The 17,077-nt window shown below is 37.1% G+C and overlaps 1 protein-coding gene across 1 annotated transcript; it reads right to left on the bottom strand.

Annotated features, from left to right (window-relative positions):
* Positions 1-4,681: 4,681 nt before the first annotated feature.
* Positions 4,682-14,954, bottom strand: Fib (rRNA 2'-O-methyltransferase fibrillarin). The gene is made up of 8 exons (XM_088227200.1): positions 14,769-14,954; positions 12,267-12,428; positions 11,958-12,045; positions 10,877-10,979; positions 10,438-10,611; positions 8,540-8,661; positions 6,447-6,570; positions 4,682-6,029 (listed from the first exon to the last, which is right to left on the bottom strand). Exons 1-8 carry the CDS (start codon positions 14,779-14,781, stop codon positions 5,865-5,867), a joined length of 951 nt encoding a protein of 316 aa, XP_088083326.1. The 5' UTR covers positions 14,782-14,954; the 3' UTR covers positions 4,682-5,864.
* Between the last annotated feature and the right edge of the window lie 2,123 nt (positions 14,955-17,077).

The following is a 17,077-nucleotide window of genomic DNA, read 5'->3' as shown; positions in this document are numbered from 1 at the left end:
TCGTGGCGTAGCCACAGCATTCATGATGTGTTTAAATTGTTTTCGGACAGCTAACTCTTTAAAATATCTACTTGTAAATGCTTTACCTTGATCTGTAATAATACGTGATGGAGTACCGAAGTATGCAAATATTTCTTCTAGAAGTCTAATGGTTTCCATCGAACTCACCGTTTTAGCGGGTTTTGCTATTACAAACTTACTAAAAGAATCAACAACTACTAGTAAGTATTTATATCTACGTCTCGATTGGTTAAATGGACCTAGATGGTCGATATGAATACAAATCATGGGGTTGTCGGGTTTAGGAATCGGATGAAGTTTTCCCTCAGCCTTTCCGTAGTTACCTTTTCTAAAACTACACTCTATACAAGCGCTTACATATTTTCTTATGAACCGAGTCATTTTTGGAAACCAGTACTCACTTTTAATCCTGTTTTCACAACGTTTTAAACCAATATGTCCAATATCATCGTGATTCTTTCGAACTATACTAAAGCGACCTCCGGCTGGTACTACTAATCTATCCCCGTGCAATGTTTTCCTATAAAGTCGTTCATTTTTAAATACAAAATCTGTAATCATCTGTTGATCAGCCTCTTCTGCTTGCAGAAGGCGAATGATCGCTTGTAATTTAGGGTCCTGCAGTTGTAATGTCAAGAACCAGTCAGCTTGCGCAATAACGTTAACATTTGCTGGAAGCAAATCAATAGGATTTCGACTTAACGCATCAACGTGCTTCATTTTATCTCCAGGTCGATATTCAATTTCCATGTCGAAGTCCTGAATACTTAACCACCATCTCGCTATTCTCGGAATTATATCCTTTTTTGTTAGAGTCGATTTGACTGCGATACAATCAGTAACTACTTTAAAATGTAGTCCAATTAAATATATTTTAAAGCGCTTAAGTGAGTCTACTACAGCAAGTGTTTCTAATTCATAACTGTGATAATGTTTTTCCTCTTTTGTTGTTACTCTACTAAAATAATATACCGGTTTTAAAGCATTATCCTGTTGCTTTTGTAATAAAATCCCTCCGAGTCCATTTTTACATGCATCCGTATGGACTTCTGTTTCTGATGTTCTATCGTAGAGAGCTAAAACAGGTCTGGAAGTGAGAGTACTTTTCAGTGTTTGAAATGCATTTTCCTGGGGCTCACCCCAACTCCAGTCTGTCTGTTTTCTTGTAAGCGATGTCAGAGGTTGTGCAATTTTTGCAAAATCTCTAACAAATTTTCTAAAATAACTAGCTAATCCAATGAATTGACGAACTTGATGTACGTTAATGGGTGTTTGAAAACTCATAACAGCTGCAATCTTTAGATTCCCTGGCCTGACTTCTCCTGATTGGACCTCATGACCGAGATAACTAATACTGGTTTTAAGAAAGAAACATTTACTCAAATTAAGTTTTAAATTAGCCTCTGATAAACGTATAAGTATTTTCTCAAGTAAATTAATGCCCTCAGTAATTTCTGCTGACGGAATGAGAATGTCATCCATAAACGCCAGAACTCTTTCATCTCTTAGTTTGCCTAGTACTCTATTAATTAAGCGTTGGAACACTGCCGGACCATTGGCTAATCCAAATGGTGTTTTCACATACTCGTACTGTCCATCAGGGGTTACAAATGATGTTTTATGAATAGAGTCCCCAGCGATTGGAACTTGATGATACCCCTGAGCTAAATCCAAACTTGAGAAATATTTAGTACTTCCCAATCGACTGAGTTGGTCCTCGATGTGAGGCAGTGGGAAACGGTCTTTAACTGTGATGGCGTTCAACGCTCGATAGTCAACACACAGACGGTAATCGCCAGTTTTCTTTTTAACAAGAATAACAGGGGATGCGTAATTTGAATTCGATTCTCTTATTATGTTTGCGTCTAACAAGGCTCTAACCTTGGAGCGAACAACTTCATTTTCTGCATAGGATAAACGATAAGGCCTGTAAAATATAGGTTTATCTGTAGTCAAACTAATTGACATCTCTGCCATATTGGTGGTCCCCAGATCGTACTCGTGATCTGCAAACACTTTTGTGTGTCTATTTAGAACTGTCAACAGTTCATTCATACTATCAGATGGTATTTCGCCAACTTGGATATCTCCTACTCTCACTCTCATAATACTTGTATGTGGCATTTGGCCTGACATGACTCTCATAGATGTATTCTCACGGTTAACTTTTTCTCTCAGAACATGTTCTGCACATAAGTCAGCACGAGTGATGACTTGTCCTGCACTCCATTGAATTCGTTCGTGACCCATATTGGAGACAGACATCAATCCTCTCTCTCCAGTCATGATGGTGGCTGGTAACATGTAACTTATCTTACCTAACTCAAAGTATCGCGGTTTCGTACAAACCGTACCTCCAGCATTACCTTTAATAATCACCGGAACATATCTCGATTCCCCAACATCTATCACAGTATCTTCCTGCAACTCCACTGTGATGCGAGGATCTTCGCAAACATCCATCTCCTCTAAGTGGTGTGTTTGATCCATTTCTAACCGAGCCATGCCTTGACTAACTGTAAATATTACCTCACTGTTATTGATGACTGGCTGCCCAACTATCAGATCTGCATCTCTCATATCTGCATCAGATACAAGTGCCCTTGTATCCATCTCGATCCCGTCTATCTGAAGACGGAATATCACTTCACCCAAGGAGAAAGTGATACCTCCAGCAAACCCAATAAGAGGCTCAGTTTTTACTGATCTCCTTAGCTTCAAGGCCTCTGCTATTTTTGATGATAATATATTTACCTGGCTGCCACTATCCAAGTACACCCTCACAGCGTGGTTGTTAATTTTGCCCACTTTATAAAATATATTATCTGGCTTTCCGATCAACATTACCTTTGACTTCTCCGGGACTGACTTACGACAATCTTTGGCCAAATGTCCCCGTTTCGAGCATTTGGTGCAAGCCCTCTGGTCCCGCAGGCGGCACTCCTTCGAAATGTGCCCCCTCTTCCCACAGTTATAACAGGTCACCAGTGGGGCTGGCAGCACACGAGAAGACCAGTTACGGCTGTCTCCAAATGTCCTTTGTGGGGCTGATCGGACAGCACCTCTGGTACCTGCACTTCCTGAGGGCGTCTGGTACCCATCCAGTGAAGACAAGAATCCTGCATACAATTCTTGCGGAGTCGAGCACTGGAAAGCCTTGGCGTTCGCCTGCAGCTCGACTGGTAGACCCCGAATGATGCAGGATATCGCATCCTCATCGTCTATCTTGCATCGGTGTACCAATGCGAGCTTGGCGTGGAAGTAGTGAGTCATGGACTCTCCACTGGTCTTCTTCCTCGCCACTAGCTCCTCCAAGGCTTCCGCAAATTCATGCCGTCTCGGAAAAGCCCTCGCAAGCTTGACCTTCCAGGCGCCCCACGACAGATCGTAGTTGTCGAGCCGGTTGAACCAGTCTCTGGCTTGGCCCGACAACTTGGACTGCATGAAGAACGACTTGGTGTAGTCGTCCCATCCGTGAATGGCGCCTAGTTGGTCGATTCTGCGAAGCCATAAGACGACATTAGTGCTCTTGTCCTCTGGACTGAAAGGAGGAATAATGTTTTCCCCTCGCACCTGCCCCAAAGAAGACGACGCGTGCCTCGGCGGCGCAAAATGGATTTGGGAGAAATAGCTCTGCACCATCCCTTGAAGCTTCTCCTCCATCAGCTGCCTTAGGATGGTGTTCGCTGACTCCCCCTCCGAATCTCTATCCGTCTCGAGCCGCTGACGCTGAGCCTCCTCCGGGTGGTAACTATCCATTTCCGCACAAGTGTTCTTATCCGAAACTTTGGCAATTAAATTGTCCGAAAATCACGAATAAGGCACAAGAAATATTAAACTAAATAATGTCCTACACGATGTGGCGAAAACGTCCAAACAATCGGTGGCATACACAAAAACAATCAACCGGTCGTAGCGTATCGTCAGTAAACAAAGAGAACAAAGGCACCCACAATTTAACTCGATTTTCGCAATTTGGATGAATCCCACTTCTGAATTTATGACGGCTCTTAAATAATAACACGGTTTTCATTAGTAATTAAATAGTTTATTTATCAATTATCGCTTAATTCACACTTATCGGACTTTGCACAATTCTCTCTCGATACCAAGCTTTCTATCCTCCCCTAGCAATTCGTAGTGGCGTCACCCCAGCCCTTAGTAACACCTGACATCTAGTGGTCGATTATGTAAGCTTAGACCCCGGCGCCAAATTCGAATTCTTTGGCGTCATGGGTCGTAACACTATTATATTAACTTAAAACTTCAAAAACGTCCAAGTGGTTCGACTGTTTTCTGCAGCTCTTTTTTTTATTTTTATTTCTTTATTTGGCAAAAAAAGGTAAAGCACTTGGAGTTTGGACGTTTTCAGCACATAAAGATATCCTAGTATAAATATAAAGATATCCTAGTAAATTTGTCAGGGGTAGTGTAATCCTAAAAAAAATCTCTCAAATCATCACACGTCAACTTCGTTGTCTTACATCATTGTGAAACGAATTTGTGTAGATGGATAAAAATCTATTTTTCATCAAAAATACAAAGTCTTCTTCAAAGTACGAAGATTGATTGGTATGCCTGACGTATTTCGGCCTGGTTGGCGGAGTCTGATAATTGTACTACCAAAAAGCTATAGAAATGTTGAAAGTCGCTGGAGGAAGTGAGTTCAAAAAATAAAATACAAAAATCTTTCCTCATCCACTTTGAAATGGGTCCAGGATGGAGAGCATATCGTCAATCCTCGTCGTAAATTCTTGTAATTTTTGGTCATCAATTACATTTGAAATAAAAAAATAGTAATTTTTTTATGTTTTTTATTTTCTTTGTACATTAAAATAACGAATTTATTCCTTAAAGATAACCTTAAATCTAATTAACAGGAATCAACATCACCTTTCATATCATCTCACACCAACCAGCGTAACTATGGCCCACACATAAATGATCCATTTTTGCTTTCATACAATAATACAAGATTCTCGCACACCTCCCCGTGGCCAGAAAAACATAGTTACAAAAACATTACAAGGTACTGGGTTACCTTTACAAATAAATCAAGATGTGAATTTTCAAAATACGTAAAAATGAAGTATATATAGTATTAAAAACTAAAATCACATTAGGATAAAATGGATTGCTGACAGAAATGGGGAGTGATTTTTCAACTAAAAACCAATGATGCATATTTATTTCCGTTCTTATGATTTAGCCAAATTTTTCCATTTTGGATTTCAACCGGTTGTTCAACTCGACGTTACAAAATGAGAACTAAATTATAATGAAGCAGGGATCGAGTCTCGGAACTCTGATCAGCGAGTCCATAACATAACCACAGAACCGCCACCTGGTTTTAAAAAAAGACATTAACTCTGCCAGGAATTAAACCCAGGAGCACAAGAATGGTAGGCCAAAATGCCATTAATTGACGGACGTTTACCGCATTTTAAGGTCTAGAGAGGCGTGCGACTGGCATCGTTCTGAAACAGATATTTTTAATCAGATCATCTAAGATTTTCATGCCGGTAAGTTTACTAAACTCTTTAATTTTTCAGAATCTGTCGCTTTTTATAATTTTTCTAAAAAATGTAAAAATCAGCAGCCATTTTAGGCACTCTGTACAGACATTACTTCATTTTGAAGTGGAACCCTACCTGTAACGGGCTCAAGTGATCGCTGAAACAGTAGTAATGCAGTGCCCTCGCTATGCAGTGTTGAAAAATCACTCTTCACATTTCATCAGTGTTTTCGGCAATGTCTCTTTGATGAAGCGAGGGGATACTATGAGAATATTAATGTCCGCGGCACTACGAACAATCGAATGTCAAAATTGTAGTCTATATGTTTCATTCCTTAGCGGGAGGCCTGAAGACTCCCACCACCACGGCGTGATCCCTCTCGTACGGCTCCAGAGTTATCTGTTCCTGCGGCTTAAGCTTATCGGCCTGGAGTTTCTTCACTTCCGCGGCGAACACGGCTTCGGGTTGCGCGGTGGAGTCTATACAGGAGGCCTGGGAATTGCAAATGAGAATAAATTTTGGGAATTGTTACAAACGGTTCTTTTAAGTACCCCGACATTTTGAGTATTTCAACATTGTTGTCTACAAATATTTGTACTCATATATAGTAGATGAAATGGTTCAGCCGGAAGAATCCCACCCCCATGATAAGAGGTTTGTTACAGAAAATTTAAAACTAACAGGTATCTTGAAAACGCGATTATGAAAATTTAAAAGAAAAAAAAAACATCACAAAATGCTTTTATATTGTACAAAATAGATTCAGAGAATCTTTTTATTTCTCACATCAGAATTGGGTAGTGGTATCAGAGTGGTCTTCACTTTGTTTCCAGACGAGTGTTATTCATCATTTGTGAGCTCGTATTACTACGGAATAAAGACTCGAGCATCTGCATAAATATTACAAACCTTGATGGAGATGACAAAATGTCCGCCGTTCTTCAGGAAGTATTGCGCGTTGAGAATAACAATTCTGGCCTGGTCGGGCTGAGCCACGTCCGCAAATATCGTGTCTACCATTCCCACCAGCATTCTGCAACGAGAGATAACTTCTTACTATAGACATCGCAGAAACATTGTAATTAAATGATATATGTGGTTCCATCAGAATTGGGTAGTGGTATAATAGTAGTCTTCATGACTGGTTCCAGAAGTGCTAGTTTGTTTCATCATTAAAGTATTGATTAATTCACTATAAAACTTATGTTTCACAAATATTAAAAGTCAGGGTATAGTTTTTTTCAAATAAAATGGCGTTGCATAATAAATTTGATGCTTTTGCCAATGTCATGTTGAATTATTTTATAAACAAACTGGTTCGCAGTATATAACCGGGCAAACCATCGGGTCTGCAAGCAACATAAACGGAAAGTTCTCTCCTTTCTTGTTTCAAAACTAAAAAGGAGAATCCCTCCACCAAACGATCAATGCTCCCACCCATACTCATCCAACAACAGGCCTCAGTCGAGCATAAGGTTGTATATAGATGGATTCCTGCTCACCAAGATGAGTTGGATATTTGTAGGGAGAGAAATTAGTGGGGCCAAAGTCTTGAAAAGGGTTTGGCATTTGGTCATTTATTGGGCAAACAAGGAATGGGTGGTTGAGAGCTACTTCAAAACGAAAATCGCAAATGGGGGAATCAAAGACACCAATTCTCGCAAGGTGAGTCCTCGTACGGCGATGCCCTATCCTCATTCGGCAAATGGTGGATGTATCTTTTTTGTTCAGCAAAATTTTCTTAAACCAAAGACGTGACGGGATATTAGGTTGAATGAGAGCGTAATGTTTTCCCTTTGAAATTTTGGAGGAGTTCCATTTGTGGGACCAGCTAGAAGACATATCAATATTTGGGACTTTTAAGGTGTCCTCCACAGAGATGTGTGCAGAGGACACTATATTACAGTGGAATCCGTTTATCGTGATCACTCTTTTTATTGAGACCTGTATTTGATAATAATAATCGGTTGATTACATTAAGCAGATAATAAAAAATTTGAAAGTTTCCTAGATCCTAGATCGATCATTCCTTCAATCCATGGTTTGATTGGAATTTTCTATATTTGCTGTATTTTGTAAGATTATGCATAAAAGAGGTTGAATTCAGCTGTTTTCTGTCAATGCATTTTAGGCAAATTATAATGAGAGCTCTAAAATTTTCCTCTTTTTAAATAAGACAAAATCCACACATTTTTTTTTCCTTTTATCTGCCATATATACGGTTATTTACGACTATACTTCTATAAGTAAAATAAATTAGATTAATCGCAATAGAATACACTTTATGAAATCTTAGATATGCTTCAGGTAACTAAATATTGTCTAAGAAATACGTTGTTAGATCCTTGTGTTTAAAAAATTTGGAATAATAGATAATTTTTAGAAATTCCTAAGAATTTTTTTTCATCATTCCTGTTCCACGCGTGGTGCATAGGGCACTTCATTAGTACACCAACCGCAGCGTATTTAGATTATCTTTATTACATGAAAGTAATATGGTCAGTCTTACGCTCCAAGTGGCAGTCCAGGGAAAATGAAATATTTAAGTGAAAAACAAATGTTTTATGTCAACAATGACGGGAATAGACCTGTTGCGTGGTAGGCAAATGCGCGGACCGTTACACTACGAGGCGGACAATAGGCAAAATTCAATTACAATACAATATAGACAGTTTTGGGACTGACCGATTATGATAACAGCACAAACTACGGCTTGCATGCACCAATGTCCCGAATGTGTCGCATTGTAAACTCCAGACAAGATCATGACTTTTTTGGTGCAATTCTTTCTAGATTTAAACAATCACTAAATCTTATGAGGTAATAATTATAATTAATTAAATTTTTGTCCTAGCTTTAATTTTCTTAAGTTGTATTTTATTTCATTTGTACCTGTATATATTATAAATAAATGTATCTATCATTGTCAAATGGAATGATAACATCCAGATTCGGCTGTATTCCTAAACAAACGTATTAATAAATAAAATGAGCCTCCAAACCTGTATTTGAGCGGGTGTCTGGCGTCTTCGATGATGGGTATGATGTTGGTTCTCTTCTTGGCGACGTTGATGAGGTCGCGACCCGATCTGTGGGAGAACTCCACGGCGTACACCAGCCCTTCCTGCGGGAGAGATATTCAGAATATAGGAGAGCAGCGGCGGCGGTAGGATAGCGGCGAGTGCAGCGACGGAAATCAGAATTGGGTAGTGGTATAAGTGTAGTCTTCATGACTGGTTCCAGATATGGTTTGGTTCATCATGTAATAGGATTTCGGCTAGGAATAAGGTTCTACATATCGGTCTGTACCTACAAACGGGAGAGTAATATACATATTGACCGCATTCAGAATCAAGGCTTCACTTGCCAGTGTTGGTAAAAGCAGTTTCATTATTTCAAATGTATTTTAAAACCAATTCAATTGCGTGGGTATTAATTATACACATTCTAAGAAAATAATTGATTTTTAATATTCAAATGTAAGAATATGTACTCAAAAGCAAATAAGGGTTTTAGAAGCAAACTTAGAAAACTCCATTGAAGGAGATTTGGAAATATTTGCAAGAAGATTTGTAATTATGCTTCACTAACTCGATGGAGAATAGTATAATTGAAATCTGTTTTTGCCAAATTTAGAGACGGTTTGGAATTACGCTATTATTCAGTTTATTTTGGCATTAATAACTATAGTCCTTGAAATATGGCTTGATTAGAATGACAGCTGTCAAACTAATTTCATTAGTAATGGGAAATTACTGATCACTGATCAAATCGATTTTATCAGTTATTTCATGCAATCATGAAACTCTGTTTCCGAAAATTGATATAAAAAACGCAAAAACGAGGCTATTATAGTGTGTTTAACACAATTATTCACCAAAAAATGAGACATTTATACTTTTAAACATCAAATGAATAATTTTTTTTATTTGATCAATTCGTCCCATCTCTAACGTTTTTGCAAAATGATGTAACCTTGTAAGAATGTCTTTTATAATTAGGTTTATTTTAGTTTTCTTTTAGTTTTAAAGCTGATTTTATATATTTATGTTGATTTATACGTCAAGCATTGTATTAAAAAAATAAATTGACATACCAGATGTTTATTTATTTATTATATACATACGGCCTAAGCCAATTACAACAGTTACATGAAGAAACATAATATACAAAATGAGGTTTTTAATGTAATTAATATAGTAGTTATTATTTAAAGTCGTTATTATTACAAATATAATTCTTACATGTTTTCAGTACAACAGTAACACGAGGTATTCAATAACACTATCAACGCACAGTTCTATAAGGATAACGAAATACGACACGGCGCGAGGTCATTGCCGAGTGGGAATTTTAAACTGCTGGGTCATTTTTTCGCCCGCTCTGATTAAAATCTTTTATAATATAAACAAATGGGAGTTAGGAGTTATTCAAAGATGTCACTCATCAACAAATGTTCAGGGAATATTTCGATACAAACTTTTTGGCCATCTATGGTGTATTTATCAAAGTATCAGCCTGTAAAGTCGAAAATGTCTAAAGACAGTTTCCGCGTACGGGGCACGATTTTTCAGACTGTCTAAAGATAGTTCCCCCTGGGATTGGGTTAATATTTTGGAGATAGGTCAATATTTTAAAGTTTGAATTAAAAACAAGGGTCCACATTTTCAACATAACGTGTGTTTATATAACTCTAATATAAATAATAACAATGATTACTCATCCCAACTCAACACAGGATTAATAGCGTCATATGCATCCAGTTATTATTTATTTTTGTTATAACCTTTTAGATGACAAATTCTGATATTGATTAAAATTAAATTTACATCGCAGAAATCCAAATTCTTTATTCGGGAGTTTCCTTTTTACACGAGAATTATACCAACGTTATACGTACCGGTCCGACGATGTCGGCCACGTGCGAGACCGTGGTCCCCGACGCGGCCCCGAGGTAAAGCACGCGCGATCCGGGCGCAATGTGTATCATGTCCACTCCTCCGAGGATGGCGGCCGCCAGCTTGGACCTGAACGGATTCCACACCCGGTACTCCAGCTTCTCCCCTTCGCTCTGCTGCGGAAGGAAAACGAGTCAGTACAGACGAGAGATGCGGCGGGAGGTGTCGGCCGATGGCACGGACCAGTCAGAATTGGGTAGTGGTATAATGGTAGTCTTCACGGATGGTTCCAGAAGTGATAGTTTGTTTCATCATTTGGGTAAATATCCATAGCCCTTCCTAACAACGCGCTATAATTGCGTTAGGAATACCAGCTAGGTGGATAGGGGGTTTGTTTTTTTATTTTAAAACATCATTAATAGATTTTGTTGTTTTATTTACCTCTACTGATATTCTCTTCTCTCCGTAGACTTCCGATCCGGGGACCAGATTGAGTGTGACGAGAGCGTCCTCTTTCCCTCGCGCTATGAACACTCCGGCGTGCCTGCAACAGGATGATAGTTAAGTTCTGACTTGGGGGGTGGGCACTTGAGTATCAGGAAGGGAAGTGTCAGGACAACTGGTGTCTTCAATGCTGATAGCATTTCAGAAGAACGAAAGTATGTAGATAGCATCATTTAGAAATCAAGTAAAATTAAGGGTTGTTTTTTCAAAATATTTACCCCGGATGGTGCTTAGAGCAAGCATTAGACACATATTATTTTTAAAAAAACACCAATCTCTCAGGCGGGGCTGAATGCTGTCAAAATGCGATCTCTCAGACAAATGCGCGGTAAAATGATGTATGATAGTTGCACAAATGTCGAGATCCGTGAGCTATATTTATTCATATATATGTACATTACAAAATGGGATGTCTTAATTCATACATAAAGAAATAATTAAAGTAATTAGGTATATATAAAAATGACACATAAGTATACAAAATATCCCGAGAATAATATGTTAAAAAAGTAAGAGAATCTTGTAAGGAAAAACTCCCTCAGAGATGTGAAAAATGTCAATGTCCAAAGTAATATTGTTCGACATAGAGATAGCCCTTCCAACAGGCATAACCATCGGCAGGTTGGTCCTGTATATTGGAATGTGAAACAGTCTATGCTGATGCTGTCTAAGGTAATTATCCAACGCTCTGCACAATTTCAGGGTTGTCAATAATACCGCGCAACAATCGAAAGAAGTGTCTTCAAACTGCTGTAACCAAGCATACCCTGGAGGAACTCAGTGGGATAAAGCCATGGATAATATAAGATGTACGAATGTAGAGGAAGCAAGGTCTGTGCGCAGACAGAGTGATGCGGCGTTCTATCCTCTCTGCCTACCCCTATGGCGTGATGGTTTGTACGTTTGTAGAAAAAAGTCCACGACGAAAATCGGCATTCAACATCGACCACACGAAATTGTAATCTACAAGCTGTAACTGCTCTAAATATAATTAGTAATAATTTAAGGATTGGATTACCTGTGTGGTTCGATGATGACTTGTTTGCCTCCCTTGAAGCCCCCGGGCTTACCGCCTCCTCCTCTCCCTCCCCGTGGGGTCCCCCGACCTAGAAACACATCGACAATGAGCGACACTGATAGCGTGTATGATTTAATTACGGACTGTGAATGGGTAGTATCAGGACAAGACTGTCTTCAAAGCTAAAAGCATTTCAGAAGAACGAAAGTATGTCATTAACATCATGATAAAACAATATTCTTGAATGTCCAAATGTTCGTATCGTAGTCCAAGACTGGATTGGTCTAATAAATACATTGCTGAACTCACCTCGACCTCCGAATCCACCCCTGCCGCCGCCGCGGTCGCCGCCGCTTCTGCGCTCAAACCGTCCCCCGTCCCCCCCGCCCCCAAACCCGCCGCGCCCTCCGCCGCGACCGCCTCCGTCCCCGCGCCCGCCCCGGAAGCCACCGCGACCCCTAGGAGTGAAACCTGAAAACATACGTTTTTAAGATTTATGAATTTCAAATTGAACTATCCAATTGAAGAGCTTAACTATAAATGTTTAATGAAGCAGTTAAAATTAATATGTATTAGTGATAGAAGGGACATTTCAGATTTAGTGCTGCTTTTAAAGTTATTCAATAATGTTCTTGACGGTCCCGAACTTTTAAATTGTGTGAATTTTTATGTGAGACAGCGTGGGACGCGACAAAATACTTCTTTTGCTGTTGATTTGCAAAGTTCAAACTATGCCAAATACTCGCCTATTCCACGGTTCCACATGTTAGCAAACTAACACGGAAACTAAGATTTATTTAATTTATCTTAATACCAATTAAAATCATTACTTTTTAATCACTTCTTTTCTAAATTATAAAAATGTACTAAGTGTTATACTTGTTTTACTGTTTATGCAATGATACATCGCCTCTGTTACTTCAATACATTTTATATTTAAACCCTTTATTTATTGTTAATTTGCTGCATACCTATGTTATAATTTCTTATTTAATTTTCCTTTGTTGTTTCCTTATTCTCTGCTGATTTTATTTCATGTATCTATATTGTCTATACTGTGTTCAGGTGTTTTGTTTTATTATAATTGTTTTTCAATAGTATTTTATACTTTGTTAAAGGCGTAAGCCGTCGAAATAAAAGATAAGCTATTCAATCTATATCCACGGAAGCATTTCCTGAGCAATAGGGTTTGTTGATGGTTGGAATAAGCTCCCACGGGAGCTGACCTCAATGTGTAGTCTCAATGGGTTTAAAAATGGACTAGATTTGTTGGGGAAAAGTCAAAGTGCGCCAACAGCTAACTTTTGATAAAATAGATTTAAGCATATCAGCTGTAAGCTGCTCGCTTAAAATTAATATAATGATAATGATATATTAAAATTTATTATATAAATAAAACACGAGTGATACTTTAATCCACAAATTTGGAATATCCAGTGACCGGTATCTTTATGAATTATCTATCCTTACCTCTGTTTTGTATAAATACATTTAACTCTTTAATAAAGATACCAGTCTCGAAGATGTCGCGAAAGCGATGAAACCGGTCACTGGATATTCCAAATTTGTGGATTAAAGTATCACTCGTGTTTTATTTATATAATAAATTACAATGAACTTCTATCAAGAATTTTCACTTACAAACTTAAATGTTTTTATATATTAAAATTATATTTTTACTATAATGAGGAAGTTCAGGTTTTTATTTATTTATTGATAGACTATTAAACTAAGCAAAAAAGTATTTTAAATATTTTTATATATCATATTATCAGCACTAGGATTTTTCAAAGTTTTGTATTTCTGAAATAACTCCGCATGAGACATCAGAGGTTCTTCTGTCAGTTCTGCCGATTGGTTCGTTTACGTTAATCAAACCGGAATCCTTAACTTTTCTCTCATCATTAGTTGGTTCATATAAACCAGTGATGTCGTTCAAAGTAATGCGTTTTTATTTATTTTTTAATTTCTTTGTACATTTGAAACTTTGCCGTGCAATTTAATGCCCTTATTTTGACCGCAAGCAAAAAAAACCTCAAGGGCGTTTGCATAGTGATTCTATAGATAAATAAATTTAATTGAGGCTTGAGTTAGTAATTTAATTCAAAAAATTTAGTTTGATATCACATGCTACGAATTTATTCAAATGATTTATTAATATGTTTATGAACAATGTTACCCTAAATATAGTTTATGAATCTAGGTTTAATGTGATGGGATGACAGTATGTCGGAAATTAAAACACGACATGCGGCCATTTTTAGGTTAACTAAAATGAATATATTGTTTACTGACGAATGGTTGTTTTCTCATCAGAATTGGGTAGTGGTATAATAATAGTCATCACATTTGGTTCAGTGGTGCTATTTTGATTCATCATTTAAGAAAACAAACATCGATGCAAAAGTAAAATAGCACATATCTGACATGCGACCACACAAGTTCCATTTTTAAGAAATAATGCGGTAAAAGCATTGAAAAATCATTTGAATTCGTGTTTTACAGCGTTATCAATGTAAAATATATTCACTACAGCATAATCACACATTATAACTCAATATACGCCGCAACGTTGTTCTCATAACCTCAAAAATAAAGATTTAATTTCAAAACAGGAAAAACATTTACAGGATAAAAGTTATTTTCATTTCGTGTTAACAAGTAAATACAATGTAGTTATAAAACGCAAATAAGGAGTGATATCACATTAAATTAATATTTAAGTAAATTAATGAACACGTGGAGTTGTCGAGTAGAAGCAAAATTTGTTTGCAATCTAATAAAATAAATGTAATTAAGATAGTTTCTTACCTGGAGGGCCCATTATTTGATTGATTCACTAAATATATAATTACAAACGAATTCTATTTTATTATAAAATCCGAAATGCCGGCATACTTTCGGACACTCACGAAAGCACGTGGTCTATGAGAAACGCGAGCGCGATTTGACCGATTTGACGCGACTCCTACTCCAGGAAGTGCCGCCATTGGAAAGACCGAGTGTTGCTAGTCAAAAAAATGTATCACTTTATTTTTAAAATACAATGTGTTGATTGGTGATTAGAATTACAGCTGACCAATAGCAAGTGTGGATAATTTGCTTATTGCCACAAAAAAAATATATAATCTTACCTGGATATGAGTGAAATTTAAATCATAATGTTGCATGCGCGTGAATACGTTTGATAATATTAATTTATAAAAACAGTGAAAAACATTTTTATATAATTTTATAACTTTAGTCCTCCTGAAGAGAATCGCTTTTGGTATCGGCCTTTCCATGTATGAGAATCTGAATTTTTAAGACAGATTTTTCCTGGGGTGATACTCCAAACGTTCTCGCGGCCGTAGAAAAAGCTTTTATCTCGCGCATTCTATATGTAAATGCGCGAGATAAAAGTGTTTTCTACGACCGCAAGAGCGATTCAGAATAGCACCGCTGATATGTACGTTATAATATTAAGTTGATAGTTTTTAAGGGATATTATGTCATTTTTGAACACAAATAATTATGTATCTTGGATTCAAATAGAACAATGTCGTAAATAATCGCAATTTTACAAGTGAGTACCTACCTAATATATGTTACATGTTTTTTTATGACTGTCATTGGCTAGTTTAAGTGGCCACTTTACACACTGTGTAACATTCACCATTCTGCCCATGTTTGAACAGCTAAACCAGCCAATGACAGGTCATAAGCCAGCCAATGACAGGTCATAAGCCCTGTAAATGCCTAGACTTCCATATTCTCTTCACAGAAAATTTTTCCCTCTCTGTTGAAATAAATTAAAATATGAACAACTCCCTAGGGGGGAAATCCAGCCAGTCTGCAAGCATTTGGACATAATCAAACATTGTTAATATTATTGCATTCCAAATTACTGTCCCTTTTATGAAAAGTCTCTTTATCTCTCTTGTAAATACATTAATTAGTGACTGACTGAAACAAGATTTTTAGCCAAAATCGAAACTGCATTTCGACTTCTTTTCTAGTTTCGACTGAAACTGATTTAAATAAGTTAAAAATCATTTTGAAACACCAAAAATCAGGCGTTTTTATTGTTAACCCTTACGAGTTCATTAAAATAAGTGTTCAAAAAAATACACAATGAAATAAAAGGCATAAATTTGTTTATTTTAAGCAATCTTCAGTTCATTCAATGTGCGCTATAGCAACTTAACTATATTAACTATGAAGAAATAACAAAAATATAAACATGAAAGATCTTAGAACTCACGAACCATAAGATGCATCTAAGTACAGCCGAACGTAATCGGGCATATCCCATCCCCAGGTTTCAAAATTGAAATTGAGCCACAGATATATAATTATTGTTATCAATATTGGGTAGATAGAAGATTGGATAATTTCCAATTTAAGGTAAATGATGAATTAAACACTGATATGTGACAAGGTTTTTATTTTTAAAATACAGCCAAATTTTTATAAAAATAACATTTAAAACAATTTTATTTCGTACGTTATTCAATTATGTTACAGAATATACAGTTAATGCTCATATGCACATTTTTAGAATAAAATTCTCGAGTATTTTTTCAATACTCTCAATTAAAATAAAATATGTAAAATTCAGACACTAAAACAATGTAAAATTTTTGTGACCATTTGAATAGTTCTTTTATTGACATTGTTGCAGTATGCTGTGGACTTTCAAAGGCTTAATGATGAATATAATTAAAGCCTTCGAACAGCTAATTGTGCAGAAGAATGCTGCGAATTTGGCAGACTGAATGTGTCTCCGAAACGGTTTTAAGCATCATGAATAAAAAGAGGGAGTTATGACCGCTGTCAAAATAAGAAAAGCCTCATACTTTGGTCACATAAGTATGCTTTCTCCAGCTCATTGAGGAAGGAAAGATAGAGGGCAGGTACTGGGACGTAAAATATCATCATGGCTCAGAAATCTTAGACAGAGGTTTGGTGAGCCTGATACAACAGCGCCGATTAGACTGGCCCAGGATCTAGACGAGCTCAGGATGATGGTCGCCAGCCTCCGGTAAGAGTGGCAAAGGAAGAAAAAAAAATTATCTCTAATTTAGAGGTATCTGACTAAGGAACTAGATTGGCATAACAAATTATTTAAACAATATATG

This window comes from Micrasema longulum, unplaced genomic scaffold (assembly GCF_059751315.1).
Source record: "Micrasema longulum isolate JH-2025_06_02 unplaced genomic scaffold, ASM5975131v1 h1tg000493l, whole genome shotgun sequence".
In the NCBI taxonomy this organism is placed as follows: domain Eukaryota; kingdom Metazoa; phylum Arthropoda; class Insecta; order Trichoptera; family Brachycentridae; genus Micrasema; species Micrasema longulum.
The sequence above is the reverse complement of the archived record's forward strand: the minus strand, read 5'-3'. Positions and strand labels throughout refer to the sequence as shown.

Excerpts from the sequence above, each read along its gene's own strand:
- Fib (XM_088227200.1), bottom strand. Across the intron at positions 10,980-11,957 it reads GTCATCATCGAACCACACAG|GCACGCCGGAGTGTTCATAG; the intron begins GTAATCCAATCC and ends ATCCTGTTGCAG. Across the intron at positions 6,571-8,539 it reads AGACACCCGCTCAAATACAG|AATGCTGGTGGGAATGGTAG; the intron begins GTTTGGAGGCTC and ends CTCTCGTTGCAG.